The sequence below is a fragment of the Taudactylus pleione genome, unplaced genomic scaffold (assembly GCF_031769625.1).
Source record: "Taudactylus pleione unplaced genomic scaffold, aTauple2 ptg000053l, whole genome shotgun sequence".
In the NCBI taxonomy this organism is placed as follows: domain Eukaryota; kingdom Metazoa; phylum Chordata; class Amphibia; order Anura; family Myobatrachidae; genus Taudactylus; species Taudactylus pleione.
The window spans coordinates 12,642,021-12,660,449 of record NW_028284455.1 but is presented as its reverse complement, the minus strand read 5'-3'; the positions used below and the strand labels follow the sequence as shown (position 1 = coordinate 12,660,449).

Below are 18,429 nucleotides of genomic sequence, written 5' to 3'. Positions count from 1 at the left end.
TCCTATACCCGGCAAGGGTGAAGTCCCTAAGGTAAGTATCGCTAACCTAATTCTACCCCCTAACCCTCCCTTAGGGGTGCCAAACCCTAACCTCACCCCCCCAAGTGCCTAACTCTAATCCCCCCTCTAAGCGCCTAAAACCTAAGTCCCCGGGGGGATGCCTAACCCTAACCTCCCCCAGTGGGTGGCTAAGCCTAACCCCCCCTTCCCCTAGCCTAAACCTAAGACTCCCAGGGGGTGCCTAACCATAAGTCCCCCTGGGAGCCCTAAACCTAATCCTCCCCCCCGCGGTTGTCCGCGCCCGGCTTACCTGCGTTCAGTATGCTGGGCATCGGTCTTCCGGCGTATGGTTAATTACATGCATTGAGGTTTCGATGCCTGTCATTAGTACCACACCGTCGGCATTTAGACCGTCGGATTCCAGACTACATCCCAGTTTAAGGGATGCTGCACATATAAGCGCATTTACCATAGCCTAGGTTCCACTTGCACCTCCATAGGCAGTGAACAGAAAATCAGCTAGAGACACATCCTGCGAAGCTGACAAAAGCTGTTCCTGTGGCTGCTCGCTGATAATTGAATGTGCCACTATGATAATGAGGTAACCTAGGCAAGATACTGGTTTGGGCCCTCTTTCCTTCTTCCGTTTGTCAGGGAAAACACATAAAAAATGGGTTTCAGTGATCAATACTCACTGAACCCTAGGCTGGAGCCCAGTTTGCCTAATGGATAATTTTGTTTGGCTGCTTTGGAGAGCTCTTCTCCCCATTCATCATCTTGAAATCTTTCTGGCAGTTTGGATGAAGGAGAAAAGTAAAATGATTTTAAAATGTGTTATAACAATTGTTTAAATTCCTGGGTGATATTTTGTACTGTCACAGGAATGATAGAACTGTCCCAAGGACATGGCAGGGATTGTAGTGCACCAAGCTGAGCTCCTGCATGTGATCTGCTTTAATGTAGGGATGGACATCGAAAAGTGATGGTTAGCAAACTAAGATGTTCCCTACTCGATGGAAATTATTTTTACATTCAACAATGGGTTTGCGATGGTAACCACCATTGCTTGCTAGTTTCCTATGGTCATCAGATGGTAGTGTAGCTACATTGAGCTCCGTACACCCGGATGTTGGGTCTGCAGCACATCTCTAGTGTGCCTGCGCAAAAATCTTATTCCTATTGCACATGGGCACAGTTTAAACATTGATGTTTAAACCATCGACTATATTACCTGAGATAGCGACACGTCATCCCCAAGGTAGTATGATGGCAGCACTGACACCACAGCCCTACTTTGATTAGCTGCTCAGCATAAAATTGTCCATGGAAAAAAATTTGAAATGTTAGGAATTGATGTGTACATTATAATATGTAAGTGTATGTTCATTTTTTACTTCTTTCCTGAAACAGCACAATACTAGGCACTGCGTTACAGTCACATTCAGTACTACTACCCTTAATAACGATGATCACAATTTGCCTTCAGTATGAATGTACTTCATTAGTGTGTAACAGTCTTCTATCGCATGAGGAAACTTTCTTATTTCCCCACCCATGGAACTTTAAGAGACGACAAACTTGTGGTAAATTGTTTCTCTGTGGTTCTGAATCCTGTGTTTGCTGAAGAAATCATATATTGTGTAGGAAAGAAATAGCCCTGGCTGCTCTCATGTATAGTGATTGTACAGTTTAGTGTGCTGTGGTCCCTGGCTGCTCTCACGTATAGTAACTGTACAGTTTGCTGTGCTGTGGTCCCTCTGCTGTGCTGTGGTCCCTGGCTGCTCTCATGTATAGTGACTGTACAGTTTGCTGTGCTGTGGTCCCTGGCTGCTCTCATGTATAGTGACTGTACAGTTTGCTGTGCTGTGGTCCCTGGCTGCTCTCATGTATAGTAGTGACTGTAGTTTGGTGTGCTGTGGTCCCTGGCTGCTCTCATGTATACTAGTGACTGTAGTTTGGTGTGCTGTGCTGTGGTCAATGGCTGCTCTCATGTATAGTAGTGACTGTAGTTTGGTGTGCTGTGGTCCCTGGCTGCTCTCATGTATACTAGTGACTGTAGTTTGGTGTGCTGTGCTGTGGTCAATGGCTGCTCTCATGTATAGTAGTGACTGTAGTTTGGTGTGCTGTGGTCCCTGGCTGCTCTCATGTATACTAGTGACTGTACAGTTTAGTGTGCTGTGGTCCCTGGCTGCTCTCATGTATACTAGTGACTGTACAGTTTGGTGTGCTGTGCTGTGGTCCCTGGCTGCGGGAAGGGGTTAAGCTGTGAGAGGCTTGCTGCTGCTCTCCTCCTCCTCCCTCTTTATGCCTGTGTCACTGTGTGAGCTCAGCCTGCCTCCATGCAGCCGCCCTTCCCCTCCTCCTCACACTGTACTGCTGCTCCCTGTTATTCTGGCTATTGTGTATAATCTGCGCGCAGCCGCCTCACTGTAATCAAGAAGATTAGAGATTCTTGCGCGTCCGGAAATCCCAATTCCCCCCTGGTACACCCCCTCTTCCATCTCACCCTGCAACTCTCACCTGCCTGCCTAAACTCCTCATTTACCCCCCTGCCCCCCTCCTCTCGCCTCACTGTCCCTCTCCTATATTGCCTTTTATATTCTTCTTTTTCCCCACTTTCTGATCCCATGCATCCAAGTCTTTGCCTGCTGCTCTCCTCCCCCTCTCATCATGTCTCTCCTCCTCCTCCTCCTCTGTCTCTCTCCCAGGACGTCGGCTGATCCGGGGCCGCCAGGGAAGGGCTTGGGGCTGCAGGAAGGGAGCTGGATCTCCGGCGGTGGCCTGGCTGCTCTTATTTTGTATTAAAATGAGGAGGAGGAAGAAGAAGCAACAACAGCAGCAGCACCAACAGCAACAAGACCAGGAGCAGCAGCATCCTTATTAGCAAGAGCAATAATAGAGCACAGAGAGCAGGGAACGGCGGCAGTAGCAGGAGGAGGAGGAGGAGTGATGAGTCAATACAACTAATAATTTAATGGGGACACAGAAACGCAGAGAAAGAGAGAGAGAGAGAGAGAGAAGCAGCAGCTCTGGACAAACAAACATACACACATACACATACACTCTCCTGACACACAGCCTGCACAAATCATAACACCCTGCAAGGCTGCAACAGCCAGCAAACACAACCAGCAAATAACTCCTCATTATCTGCGTGCCTATTGTTTAATAATGCATGAACCTAGGAGAGGAGGACAGCATAACCCCAGGACCGAGAAGAGGCATTTTTTCCTGCATTCAGAGAAACTACTGAGCAGTACCCTGTGATCTGCCCCCTTTTCCCGTCTGCCGGGCAGGAGGAAGCTCCTCTCACTTTTCTGACTTTGTATTATTATTATTTATTGCTGTTATTTATTTATTTATTTTCCTTCCTTCCTCACCACCCATCTCTCTCTATTGCTCCCACCCCTTCAGTCCTACCTCCCATCTACTTATACATGGAGAGGATTCTGGTCCACCTGTCAACTCTTCCCAGCCTGTAAAAGTAGGGAGCTTGCTCCGTCTCGCTCTATTCCTCCTTTACACATTCCGTAACCTATTTCCAGCAAAAGAAAAAAAAAAAGTTTGGTGCTTTCATTTTGAATGGTCCTTGTCAGGGACTGTGCAGGTGGATGACTTTAGCACCCACTCCCTCTGTGACTCCCCAACTTCACTTCTTTTCCGGCATCCCATCTGTCCTCTCATCCCTCACTCGCTTCCTGCTGTCACTATGCTGTGGTTCGATTTGATTGCGAGCTCTTTGGACAACTCTCCAGACTGAATATCACCAGCAGCTGCTGCTGGCTTCTTCTTCTGCTGAGCATCTCTTTACGACAGATTATTAATATACTTTTTTTTTATCTACAGTTTCCTCCTCCTGTCAGTCTCTTCCTCCCCCTGTTTTGCCTGTGCATATTGTATGTACATTGTCACTACTTGCTGTACGTTTTATTTTTTCCTGCCCTTCCCCCATTTTGGGGAAGCACATTAGGAAACACAAATATATATATATATATAAAAAATACAAACGAGGATTCGCATAATAGGGGAAGCTATCTGCAGGTCTGCTGCTAAAAGGACCTGAGAACCCCCCTGCATCAACTGGGAGGAAGCTGGGTTTTCCTTTAACCATTATATGCTGTCAGCTTGGGAAGTGGTGAGTTTTCCTTTATTGTATCTTTAGCTGTTGCTGGCCCTGACTGCCTTAGAGTTTGTGCCTTGTGTGTTGTCACACTGTAGCACTTTGCTTCTTTGTCTCTTTAAAAGGTCATAGGGAAATCCTGGCTGGGATTAGGGCAGTCACACGGACTGGAGGGCTTGTAACTTCCCTGGCTCCCAGGTTCTCCTGAGACTTTGTAGCCTTGGTCTATCTATAACAAATGTGCCCTGTGATTGCTGCGGAGTGACAGCTAAAGTTCTCTCTAGTCCCCTAATGCTCTTTTCATAAAATATATACTGTATGTGTATTCTTATATAATGCTAGACTTATTTACATTGCATTTAATTGCTAGTTGTGTCATTTCATATATCTGTGCATGACACAGCCGGTAGTTAGTTACACATTTGTGTATGATTCACATAGACACTGTAATAAAAATAGTCCTAACATTTTCATTTAACTTCAGGTTTCATTTTTTGAAGTTAGCCTTTTTCTTGTGGAAGAAAAATATGTGATCACGTAAGAATTAGGGCTGGTTTTAGTGTTTGTAGACAATGTGAAGTGTTCTTTGCGAGCCAATTACTGTGTCTGGTCTGTGCTTTAATAAGATACCTTATTCTGCAGATGGGGTTAGTATCAGATCCAGGTAGTTACTGTGACTAGAGTCAAGGCAAGAAGGCACATCCCTGCTGACCCTCTCTTGGCTTAGAATGGGTTAAGGAGAACAGAGGCACAGCCTGACAGGGATAACTACAGATAATTGTCACCGCCTTGTGCTGTCATTGTGGGTGCTCTGCTCATCATTATTTGTAACCGAGATCTTGGTGAACTTTAGCCTTGGGCATAGGGTTTTAAATAGGCAAATTAGATGTTTTATACATGTTTGATTCTGATTTTTACACAGATATACAATGTGGAAATTCTGTGGGCTGCTGTTTGTCAAAACACAAGGGCCAAATTTGTCAGAAAGTCTTTAATTGGAGGAAATGTGGAGTCTGACATCTCAACATCAGTTACATCATTTCTTGAGCTGTAGAGTTGTTCTAAGTTGTTATTAACTTTAGCCTACCCATTAATCCCAAAGCTATAGTAATCCAAATATATATATATATATATATATATATATATATATATATAATTTCCTGTGCAAAAGTCTGGTTTATTTTGATCTAATAACCTTTGTTAAATAAGTGTAATAACATGTCTTAAGTGAAGAATCTTACTAGCTAAGCAGCTCTGTGACATCTTACACATTGGCTTCTCGTTATGCATCGAAACATGAATAGAGATAAGATATTTTAATTGAAATATTTTTATTTTTTTTGCTGAGCAGCCTTCCTTGTGTTACTTGTCCAAATGAGTTATGTGTCTTTGGTAGAAAACTAAAATATGATATTTAATTGCTGTGCATTGGAAAGCAGTATTAATTCTATATAGATTTGCTAGAAGGAAGTTGCAGGTGACAGACCTGCAGCCTGTGTTTTCTATAGACAGCTGCTGAAAAAACACTTTGGGCCAAAGTAATAGGGTGAGAGTTCAGAAAATGTGAGAGTTTTCTCACACTTTTTAAACTCGGCCAATGTAATAGAGTCCGAGAACAAAGCAAAAGAGCAAAAGAGCATGTTTTTCTGACTCAATAAACTGTCACGATTTAAAATCATTGAACATAAAACTCGACCAATGTGAGAGATTACTGTTAAACTCTCACATTTTCTAAACTCTCACCCTATTACATTTGGCGCAATATATTTTACTGAAGTACAGAACTACAAAGTGGGTGGTTTCATTTTTTGTGTATTTATACAATAATATAGGTATGTAACAACCTCTACTCTAATCTTGGGTGAACCCTCTGAAGTTTAAAGGGCCTCGCTGGTAAACTTTTGTGTTGCTGCTGCAGTAGCTACATGAATGTGTAATGTAATTTTGACAGTATAATGCTCACTCAGCGTGGTGCATTAGTCATGTTTCCATGCATATAGACTTACATGAGCAGACAGATTCTAAATATGTGCTTTTAATTGGCATACAAAGTGTCTGTGATATGGAATGGAATAGATACATCTCTCCGAATCACAAACTGTATGAAATCAGCCACTATGTGACTCGCTTATTACTGATAACTTTGAACTCCTACTATACACTTTCTATTTTTTTTAGCTGAACGTTTAAATAGGACCATATACTTTTAATTATATACTTCCATGCACAAAATGAAAGTCATATCTTACTTTTAAATTAAACAAAGGCATCATATACAGTAAATGGACTGAAATTCAGATTGCAGCTGTAAATATAATTAAACTTAAAACCTACTAAAAGCAAGTTTATACAAATAGGCACCCTCTGCTACAAATATATACATACATATACATAATATATCTATTTTTTTGCATGCCAAGTACAATTTCTAATTCTCTTCCAAGTGATGATAGTCTTAATTCAACAGTTGTGATAATAAACTTTCTAAATATAAATGAATACCTGCAAACTTCACATGTGTTTGATATATGGAGTTAATTCAAATAATGGAGTGGCTCCTATCTAGAGGTATGTGTGCAGCTGCACCATTGTCCAAGCAATGTGCTGCATTTAATTCTGACCATACTGTGTGTATATATATATATATATATATATATATATATATATATATACACACATTTGCACTAGAACTATTGGTTATCATTTGCATTTTTTATGCTACAAAAGACAAGCGTGCTCATTGATTTATAAATACTTCTGTCTTTTTTTTTTTTAATTGTGCCAGGTGATCCTTAGAGGCGGGACTGAGCATGGATCATTCGAACGAGACAACTCAGGGGATAGAACATTCGGAAATGTCTAACAATGTAAGCGATCCAAAAGGTCCACCAGCCAAAATAGCCCGCCTTGAGCAGAATGGAAGTCCTCTAGGAAGAGGAAGAATTGGAAGCACAGGAGGAAAAATGCAAGGGGTGCCACTTAGACACTCCGCACATATGATGAGGTCCAGTATCCGAAAAGGTAATTTTCTTCAGACCATATAACATCCTAAATTTATAGATGAATCAGAAACTGCTGCTACATTTCAGTGATTGTTTACAATTGAGTCTGAGGGCTTTTGAGTTTTTTTTTCTTCGCCATTTTGCAGTTTAGATACAAAATTAATATTTGCTTAGTTTCTTTCTATTGTGGTGTCAGTCCACAGAAGTATAATACTTGTGCTGTCAAGTTTTAACATTATTTTAATATTAATTATTAGTTGGGCACCCTTCATTTATATTCAATCTTTAATCCATTTTGTTGCTAAACTAAAGTGGAATTAAGTTTTTTTATTTTTTTTATTTTTTCCTTAATGTAGCCAATAGTGCAAGTAGCTAATAAACATGACAAAGAAAATTGGAGTTGTGGTTATTTAAAAAGTAGCTTTGGTTATGTAGATGTTTCCCTTTGGATTGCAATTTGTGTTATTTTCAAACAACTGATCATTTCAAGTACACAGTTGAAGGCTCTGGAATTTCATTGTATTCAATGTGTAACATTTATCATACAATCATTCATTTTGCATTCAGTTTGGCGAAAACAAAGCAGATATTGATCCTAAAATGAACAGACACAGCAGTTGGTATTGTTAGATCTCTATCTATTAAAATGGAAAAACAGCAGTTCAGCAAATTCTTTGGCCTCTGTTCATGATTACCCTATTTATTGATTGTTTGCCAAGAATGTATGCATCTTAAGAAAGCCAGGGTAGAACAAGCATAAAAATATCATTTATTATGGCTTTTCAAAGTGAGTGCATTAATACTGTGCTGAGAAGCCTTAGCGAGTCTATATTAAAGGACATTCTGACGCCTGCAAACATATAAGTTCTATAAATTCCTAAATAGGAGATTTCAGCCGTCTCTGGTACTATGTGATATTTGCACAGTAAACTTTAATGCCAGGACAGTTTTAGACAAGGATTCTACAGACTTCACTGCTCCTTATGCAGACTTGTTGTTTACATAGACTCATAAACGTTCAGCAACAGCCCTAGCAGTGCCTTCAGGTTGGAATCATCTTATATTTTTAGCACTGACCAAAGCTTTCCTCTTTTTTTGAGGCTGGACAGTTGTAAAGTTGTTGCACTGAGAAGCTGGGCCAAGTATTAGGTCAGATGGGAGCAGTTACGAGAGAGTGCTGCTGTATAATGTTGATCACTTGAGCAATGACACTTGTCACTCTGTACCGATAACATGCAGTAATTCTGTACGGAATATATAATATATTGTGCCATTTGATACTTTTTCCCATTGTATTTTGGAAGTTTTTTCATAATTAGACAATCTCATAACCAATTTACCGTTTATGTGCGATACGTCTGATAATTAAATTGCGCACATTGAAAGTCAGTTTTGGAAAGTAAAGATTTAATTGCATGGAGATGTATATTTGTCTTTACAATGGTCCAACAGTGACTTATGTAATAGATTTCAAGCGCGGGGAAATTTTGCAATGAATAGATTGCAATCTACTCCTCTGTGCCAGAAAAGAACAAATGAGTGACTTGCATAAGGTCACAAGGAGAGTTCACATAATAAATTGAGCTCCCCCACCCACTTCAAAGACAGAGGAATCCCCACTTCACTACTCCTTCAGAAGAGAATAGCTGTAGCCTTCCTACATTGTGAAAGAATGTTCTAGCTCTTAACCAATTCAATACCAAATTGAACTTTGCAAAACATCAGTATAGCAAGGATCAGATTGATGGCTGGTGGTTTACACACATGCACATATATGATACCAGCTATTTGAAATAATATATACTTATTTATACTTTATACACATGATTTCTGGTATTTTTTGCAACCTTTTTGAGTGGTGTGTATATTATTTATGATACACATTTTGTTTCCCCTGAAACACACACACAATATGAAAGCAGGAAAAGATGCCCTGTATACCTGCAGCTACTTAATGGTGTGCAATGTTTTTAACGTGCATTTGGCACACATTTAAGTAAGGTGTTGATGAGGTAAAGAAGAGTGTGTTCATAAATAATACAGTGAAATGACCACTGGACTTGGTTGTGCCCAGGTAATGTAAACTATCTCACTTTATACTATCAGATTATCAGGATTGCCTAATTGTAGAGTAAATACCTGCTGCTTTAAAATTTAAGTAGACATTGGTGTTTTAGCATTAAGATTTTAATTTACAAATGAATGAAATGCCTTAATGAAATTATTTTTGCAATGAAATGTAAGCACGGCATTGACATTGGTATAATTTGTTCTGAAGACGAAATAACACTTTTATATTGCTCTAAAATGATGACTTTGCCTATTTTACCTTTTAATATACACTGGTATGACAGTAATTACAGAACTATTATTACATTATCACATTACTAAATTCCTATTTAGAAGTTAGGAAAGTTTATTTTTCTATAAACATAAAAGTTTTGGAAATGTAATGACCATGTATATAAACTATCAATATAAAATATATACAGTACATATTTATCTACTGAATGCTTAACTGCCATGCTTTTACACTTCTTGCACAGCAATGTTTTTTATCTTTATTTTTTGCTCAAGAAAGCAGCGATCATTTTCTACACACTTCACTCTTAATCAATTTCTTTCAAGCGCTTAGCTTGCGTGTGTGTGCGCGTATATTATATATATATATATATATATATATCTGTGTGTGTATATATGTGTATATTTACTGATACTGGCTGTTTGTAGATTAGTTATGTATTTTTCATATTCATAGGAAATATGATTCCAGTTTTCTGTGTAGTGGAACATTACGAAAATTTCATTGAGTATGATTGCAAAGAAGAACATGCAGAATTTGTATTGGTTAGGAAGGACATGCTTTTCAACCAGTTGATTGAAATGGCTCTGCTGTCTCTTGGATATTCTCACAGTGCAGCTGCCCAGGCCAAAGGTAAATAGAAAAGTTACACCAAAAAACAAGTATAAAATAATGCTCGCATTTATTATATTTTTCTTGTGACATATTTTTTTTTTAATGAGTATAAAACACAAACCAGTTAACTTTTTTGCCAACTAAATTGTAAATAATGTGGCTAGTTGTAAGGGACTTCAGATGTTATCACTGAATCATTAGCATGCCTATTGACCTTAATAATATGGTCCACTGAGAATCTAGGGAGAAATGCTGAGCATATCTGAGCAGATGGAATGCTGAGAGTCGATTTGCATTTATGACTGAATACCTTGATGTGTTTCCGTTTCTGTTTCCACATTTTTATTATTATTTGGGCAGTTGTAATTGCTGCCGACTATTTCTTAAACGTGTGAACTCATCGCAGCTCAGTTCATCTGAATTCATTATTTGGGTTTTATGTATATATTTTGTTGCTTGTTAGTTTAGGCAAGTCAAAAAGTATACATGGCATATTTTTTATTACAGTTTTTTTATTGCTTTTTTCTACAATGCAAATGTACATCTTATCAAGATGTATTGATATTTTGTTTTTTTTGCAAATGATTTATGTGCTAGTTGATATAAAATGTTTCTCCTTCCCATTATTATTTTTCTTTGCTTTTTTTTTTACCTTATCACTAATTGTGTCTTTTACTCTGTCCCTGTGGCACAGGGCTAATCCAGGTTGGTAAATGGAATCCAGTTCCACTCTCCTGTGTGACAGATGCTCCTGATGCAACAGTCGCAGATATGCTTCAAGACGTGTTTCATGTGGTCACACTGAAAATACAGCTACACAGGTGAGTCATAACATGATACAAAACTGCTTTCTTCCTGAACAGGAGAAGACGTTTCATTCCCATATTACTTCGATTTTGGTTGCCATGAAATGATATAATTGCATGTTGTTAAAATAAAGTTTTAAATAAAAAGTGAAAAAAAAAAGATACAGAATTTAAAGACTATTGTCACTTATGTCTGACATACATTTTAATCTTGCTATATGTACTGTATTATCTTTAGTCAATTAATTCAATACATGCATTATAAATAGGTATTTTACATAAAATGTACTTAACGGAAAAATATTTTGCATATCCTGTACCATGCCATCTGGGTACGTTCTGTGAAAGAGTGACTTCACCCTTCTTAATGTAATCTGGTATGTGAATTTTTTTTTTTTTTTTTCTCCAACGGCGATTTAAGAGAAAAAAAATAAAAATCTTAAGCCTATTTCTCATGATCAGTTGTGAGGAGGCACTGCACCTTAAATTGTTTCACCAAGCGCATCAGAGCAGGAAGGTAGAAGTAACATGCCAAAATAGTCGCCACATGCAGCTGATGTATAATTCATGCATCAATACAGCAGATGTGTTGTATAAAGTAATTAACTAATCGGAACAATCAGGAGACGGAGAGCAATCTCCAGATGCATCTGCTTGATGCGCAAAATGAAATCTGTCTGTCTTAAAGGAATGTTCTGCAGCAGGATGCAATCTTGTAATAATCCCTTCTCTAATCTGTCTCTAATAGTTGCCCTAAACTTGAAGACTTACCTCCTGAACAATGGTCCCATATTACAGTACGAAACGCTCTGAAGGACTTACTGAAAGATATGAACCAGAGTTCTCTAGCTAAGGAGTGCCCTCTGTCACAGGTATTAGGCTTTAACACTATTGAAAAATAATATGGTGTTGTTAACAGTTCAATAACTGGCATGACCTCAATAATTGTATTCAGGTTGTTGTCACCTCTAGGAATTGTTCTAAACAGTGTACAGCAGTTCCTAACACATCTCATCTCATGCTGGATTTCACCTGCCATTCTGCTCCAGCATTGTGATGTAATTGCTACTGCACACTTCAGTGTTTCATGCTGTCTTCGGTAGTAGGAAAATGTCTTTTACAACAGCCTACACCCAAACAATGAATTATGCATGCAGCTTTAAAAAAAAAAAAAAAGGTGAGAAAAAAATTCCCCATGGGACTCAGAATAATTACAAGCAACACAATTAGTGTCCTGTCATATAATCTAATTAAAAAAAATTCTAGTAATACAATTAAACTATTGAAATCTGGTGTTTTAAATACTGATCTTGAATGACTTGGAGGTGGTTGTCTGCAGGTTCACATTTGCCCTAATAGTGACACTGTTTTGTCACGAAATAGTTGCTCACTTTTCCTATCCTCTTTTTTTGGATAAGCATTGATTGCATATTCTGTATTCTGTTTTTATGATTTATTCCCATTTGTGCATTCTAACTGCATATTTGAAAGCATGTGCCTTTTTAATACCTGTGCTATTTATTTAATATTGACAAATAAATCTTTATTTAATCATTTAAAGCAAAAAGTTTTCAGTTATACAGATTTGTACTAGTAAAACCATTGTATTGCCTTTATCTGAGATATCTGTAGAGTTAGCCTGTAGGTCTACAGTCTTCAGTCAACTATGTGGTTCCATGGTGCCTTGGCAATAGAATTATGAATCTACTGGGGCTATCCAATTAACCGCGAATGGCGAAAAACGTGGATTTTTTTTCAGATTATCCCCTTTTTTCAACCAAGTTTTTTCTCTCCCCGTGAAATAATAGGTTATTTTGGCTGAAAACACATAGGATCCGTGATAAGTTCATGGAAATATGTGTTTTCACATTTGCGGCGGCGAAAAACTGCACTTTTTGTACCAGCGTCGGGCAGTACTTCGGGGACAATTGGATAGCCCCGGGTGATCCATTAGCACCCAACAATGTTCGGGGGTTAATTAGATACCGTAAATGGTGGAAAGTTCTCTCACGGGAATACCATTAGTGTTAGTATTTAGAATTGTGACACATATTCTACCCACCCATGATCATTTTGGAGCCTATTTCGAGGCAGATTTTTCTTTACCTTTTATGCTTTTGTATTTAATTTCATTTTATCAGTAGGCACAATTGTACAAATATGCAAATTGGCAACTGTGCTTCTCAAATAGGTGTATTGTAAGGGATTTGAAATTGTTTGACCAGTTGCTGTACTGCGCAGTTATTTGTCTATTCCTTCAGTCTTGTGGCTCCTGTTCAATAATTTTTGGACTGGAAATAATCTAAATCATTTTCACTGGTTACAAACTCTTCCATTTAGGCGTTTACAGAGATGCCACATTTGTATCTGCTGCACAAGCTTGTGGACATTTTTCCTTGTGATACCCATAGTTGGATTCCATGCAGTTTTTTATTTTTACACAATTGTACAACAACAAAGTAAAATTATTAAACGGCAACATTTTGTATTGAAAGAGAAGTATCCATTTTAACTGATTATGAGCAGGTAAAATCCATTTCTTGCCACTCAGAAATTATATTTTTTCTTATTATTATTACTCTTGTGTATTGAACTATATTTCTAATAGGGTATGCAAATTATGGACTCTTTAGATAGTCTTTGAATATGCTTTCATTAATATTTTTCATAATTAAAGTGCTCTTTTGATCATAATTTTAGGTAAATGACTGTGCTGGTTGATTGGCCTTTTTTTGCAACACGTCTTTCAGAATTTCCAGGCATTCATTTTTAAAGCAATGAAGGTGTTCTTCAGTTGCCAGCAAGGCAATTGCTGATATTTTCACAATCTGGGACAATTCTTAATTAGTATTGCTGAAGATTAACTCTAATCTAAACCATTAAAATATAAGTTTACCCACTATTTAGAAAAATAAAAATATATTTTTATATTTTTTTCTTTTTTTTTTTCTTTTACATGTCTTTGACCCAACATACCCCCCACCCCCTTTTGCAGGGTGACAATTATGCATTTATAGATTTTTTATTGTTATTTATTTTGCTTTATTTGAATACTAATTTTTGGTGCATTTTTTTTTTTTCTGAACTAGTTATAGTGTACTGCAAACAACTTGTCTAATATTAGAAGTTGGTACGGGCTTAAGGGGCTGTTAAGGAAGAGAAAGTTTCCTTGGTGTATTTAAGTTTTTTTTGCGGGGGTTATTTTGCATTAAAACACCATGAAATTGAGCTTTTAATACCTTAATTAAATTCAGTTTTAACAAAATTCTAAGTTTAACATTAGTTAAGAAAAATCTGTTTTTTTTTCTCTAAGCGTTATAGACTTGTCAGTTATCTGATAAAACAATCCAAAATTAAAATCTTGTTGGACCTCAATTTTCAGTATCCTCAAGCTGTGTATTTTAGACATTAAGTTGTATTATTGAAAATTGACGTAGGTGTAACTATAAAGGTGTTTCAATAGTTATTTTTATGACCTTTCTTGTGTGTATATGTGATTTCTGCTCTCAGCTCATTAACAGTATATTGGTATTATGCTATAGTGATCACTGGCCAAGGAAAAGTAAAGAACATACTGAGATATCTTATCATTTATTTATTTATTTGATACCAGAGTTTATTATTAACATCAATTTGATTGTTTTGTGGCTATGTATTAAAATGCTACTGAATCTTATTTCGTTGCATTTCCTTCATGGTATTGCTTTCAGTTAGATCCAGAAATGTTCTCCAGCTTTGCAACCACAGCACATATATTTGCACACCATGTAAGTTGAAGAGATACTTAGTGATACATCTGTGCTGAATAACCCATTGTCTCCATCTATTCGTATAGTAATCTATACATTCACTTGACAATACATTAGTATCATATTTCTATTAACTGGAAAGCTTTAATGGAAGGAAAATTACAGTGCATTCCATAAAACAATAGGGCAATGGAATATTACAGCATTCTGGGTTATGATACCAGCAATTAGGTTGAGCACAAACTTTTCACTTGTTTGCCGGCCTACTAAATCATATCAACTCGGAGTATGTAATCCTTTTTTATTCATAGTATTTTCCTAGTATTGCTTTGTACCACTTATGGATATTACAACTGTGTGTGTGTGCGTTTGCCTTTTTGCACAAATCATTATACTAGCAACTAAAGATTAGTATAAAAACACTGTATTTTTATCTATATCAGTTCTGAAAAGAAAGCAATTTTCAACCTTATTCTAATATATTGCTGGGTTAATGCTTTTTTTTTTGTTGCGTTTTATGTACAAAATGTTAATTTAAAAGTCTATTTATAAAACTCATCCTAGGTTATTCACAGGTCAGGAGTTAGTACATAGTAATATTGCTTCTTTTTTATTGTTTTTTTTTGTGTGTGTTTTTCTTCCTTTCTTCAACCTGGCTGTGACCATGGGAAAAGTTTTGCACATGAGTCAGTTATAATGTTCCCTTCTACTTGCTAAGCCTCATTTTATAACATTAATTAAAATAATGTTTGCTTTGGTATTTTACAATTATAGTCTACTTCTCTCCATCACCAGTATAATTAATGGTGGTAGCTATTTATGTTTGTCAGTGTAAATGTATGTTTAGGTGCAGTTTATTGAACAATGCATTTTCCGCCAGTGGCTTAAATAAGCAACATTCACTTCGAAACGTAGGTGGATATGTGCTAAAGGTAATCTGCACATGGGCGTATCTTTCATTGTTTTTTCATTATGCAAGATACTGTTGCAGATTTCTATACAATAGTAAACTTCACCTCCCAAATTTATGTATTTTATATATTGAATTGATATGTAATGTAGTAAAATTATATTCTCTTAAAGAATGTGCGATTATGAATTAGGAATTGTCCAATGATTATAGATTTAAGTTCATTTAAATTAATAAACAAATGTATTAATTTAAATGAACTTAAATCTATAATCATTGGACAATTCCTAATCGCACTAGAGATTTGCGGGTTCGGTTTTACTCTGATCTTTTCGCCACATTAGCACAAGTTCGGATTAGTTCGGATTTATCGTATTGGCTATCCAAAACATGTGAGAGCCGGATAGCCAATAAGATAAATCCGAACTAATTCAAACTTGCGCTAATGTGGCAAAAAAATCTGAGCAAAATCGAACCCGCACATCTCTACATTGAACATTCCAATGTGGCTTACACCTGTTAGTTAGCTATTACAGCCAATGAGTGTGCGTTATAATGAATCAATGAATATTGCATTTGCTTGACCTCCGATTTTAGTGTGCTGAATAGGGCCCATGATATCAGTTTGACCAGTAAACATGATTTTCTTCTAACAGAGGTTATACTGAAGCAAAGTACCATTGTGTTATTTTGGAGCCAAAGCTAGACATGTATGTAATGCAAACAACGCAGTTTGCATGAATATATGTGCGTTAGTAAATATATATTTTCTTGTGTATTTGTTTTAGTGCAATATTTTTAGATGTATTGCCCCAAGCTGTCACAAGTTTTCATGCAAGGTAGTAAAATTTGGGTTTTACAGATCCATATAATTTTCCAGTATAAATTAATATGTATATGTCGTAGAAATGCGTAGCCCCACAGATGGAAAAAGCATCGTAGTCTGCGATACAGGAGAAATATTGCTTTTAGTTATGTCCAGATTACACTGTTTAAACAGGTTTGACATCTGTCTTTAAATTTTTGGAAGGGAAGAAGACTTTGCTAAGAACCATTTTGCAAAGTGTTCCCCATTTCAGCCTTTCTTTACCTGTATTATGAAAGCAGATGGTCTGCATGTCTCCTGAATATTTATAACTATCGAAAACAATCTCTTGCTATTCACCCTTAGGCTTATGAGATGTCAGGACTGTTCTGGTTGGGAAAAAATCATCTTGGGTGTTTACAGAGAGAGGATTACATTAAGCTGAAATGACTATACATTTTCGAGTTTAATATTTGTCCATCAGCTGTTTAATCGTATTTAGATAATTGTGTAAATAAGTTGTTTGTCGATGCCCTCTCTACTTTATAGAGCTTGAAATCTTTAAACACTAGTAAACCAGATTTGTAAATATGTTTGTTTTTTATGTTTGTTTTTTGTTTAATTATTTCGCTTGCTGAACAGTATTAAAAAAAAAAATTAAAAGAACAAAAAACAAACACGTTTTGGCTGCTTGGGTTGAATCAGTTGTAATTTACATGCAAACTCCTCCACCAGTTTATTAACTAGTCCTGGATAAATTCAATGAAAACATTCTTAAATTGACCTATTGCACAGAATGTGCCATTTAAACAATTTGATTGGTATCTCTAATCTCATTAGAGTATGGCTCGGTACACACTGGAGCAACGGGCATTCGTTCACACTGGATGACTTTAATGAACGATGTAACGATCACCGTTACGTCATTCAATAACAATGCACTGGCCGCTAGCAATATCGCTAGGTTTGATGTGCAGCACATCAAACCTGGCGACCATCGCTAGCGACCGTGGGAGTGTGTAAACGTGTACACACTGAGTGATGTTGGCACTATGTAGTTACAAAACAGCATTTCGTCCCGACATCGCTCCAGTGTGTACCCAGCTTAAGGTAGTAATGGGCTACTTATGTCTGTCCCTTTTTGTATTCCTCACTAGATTTCACTCACTCATGAATTAACGTGAAACAAGAACAGTGTATCTATTAGGGTTAAAGGGGTGTGTGTGGGGATAAAAAGAATCTGAGAAAGACCCTCCACTAATAAATAATGCAGTATCCGACCTTTCACAACATACGGTAGAAAAGTAATTGCAAATATTGTAATGTATATTATGGATTAAGGTACAGTAATGGCTACACATAAATGATTAGGAGATGACATTATTAAGTTTCATACACAACATAATACCTATAGCAAACTTGGCTGATATTATAGTTGTGCATTTTGAATTTTTCCTTTTGTAATATAAGTTTAAGTCCATTACCCTATATCCACAGTTATCTATATGACCAATACTCCTTTTATAAAATATACTCTTTACCTAGTGCTGGAAGACATTTATGAAAACAAGTACTGCTGGCCATACACTGAATGATAATCATTCAGATCTGGCCGATGCACAACAGTCCTGAACGATTATCATGTAGTGAATGGACATAAATGATTATCCGTCAAAGAATGAAAATGGCTGAAAAATGGTCGGGATTATTTAATTTGATTATCAAACATATCCGGTCATTGACGACTGTCTTTCAGCTGATTCCATTCAGTGAAGGAAATATTGTGCCCATACATCACGCAGGGTATGGAGGAATGGGGGTATCGTTCAGTCACTTCATCCCCTCGTCCCATTTGATTATATCATGTGGCTCATCGTGTAGCCAATGGCCAGTTTAACTGCAAATCTGGCAATTTACTACTTTTTAACCAACCAAAACTTGTCCTTTGTCTAGTTCATTTTATATATTAAGATAATTGTCTGGTTGCTCTGGATTACAGCACTTCTTGCTCTGCTACCTGTGCACCAGTTTAATGAATGTCCCCTACTGTAATTACTTTTTGTTTGGTTTGATAAGAAAAAATGAAATGCCTAACAGCTTAAATTGTTAGTACATCTGGA

At 37.1% G+C, this 18,429-nt stretch overlaps 1 protein-coding gene across 5 annotated transcripts in view; it reads left to right on the top strand.

Annotated features, from left to right (window-relative positions):
- The window catches only part of SATB1 (SATB homeobox 1), a 196,808-nt gene that overhangs the window by 101,704 nt on the left and 76,675 nt on the right, over positions 1 to 18,429 (top strand). For 3 of the 5 annotated variants that reach the window (XM_088462720.1, XM_088462719.1, XM_088462721.1), the window contains exons 2-5: positions 6,906 to 7,141; positions 9,881 to 10,057; positions 10,734 to 10,860; positions 11,594 to 11,717. In XM_088462720.1, coding sequence (XP_088318846.1) covers positions 6,931 to 7,141; positions 9,881 to 10,057; positions 10,734 to 10,860; positions 11,594 to 11,717 — 639 coding nt within the window. In that variant the 5' untranslated portion in view covers positions 6,906 to 6,930. Of the gene's footprint in view, positions 1 to 2,474; positions 4,136 to 6,905; positions 7,142 to 9,880; positions 10,058 to 10,733; positions 10,861 to 11,593; positions 11,718 to 18,429 lie in introns of those variants that run through there. The other 2 variants (XM_088462723.1, XM_088462718.1) reach the window with 2 other exon arrangements.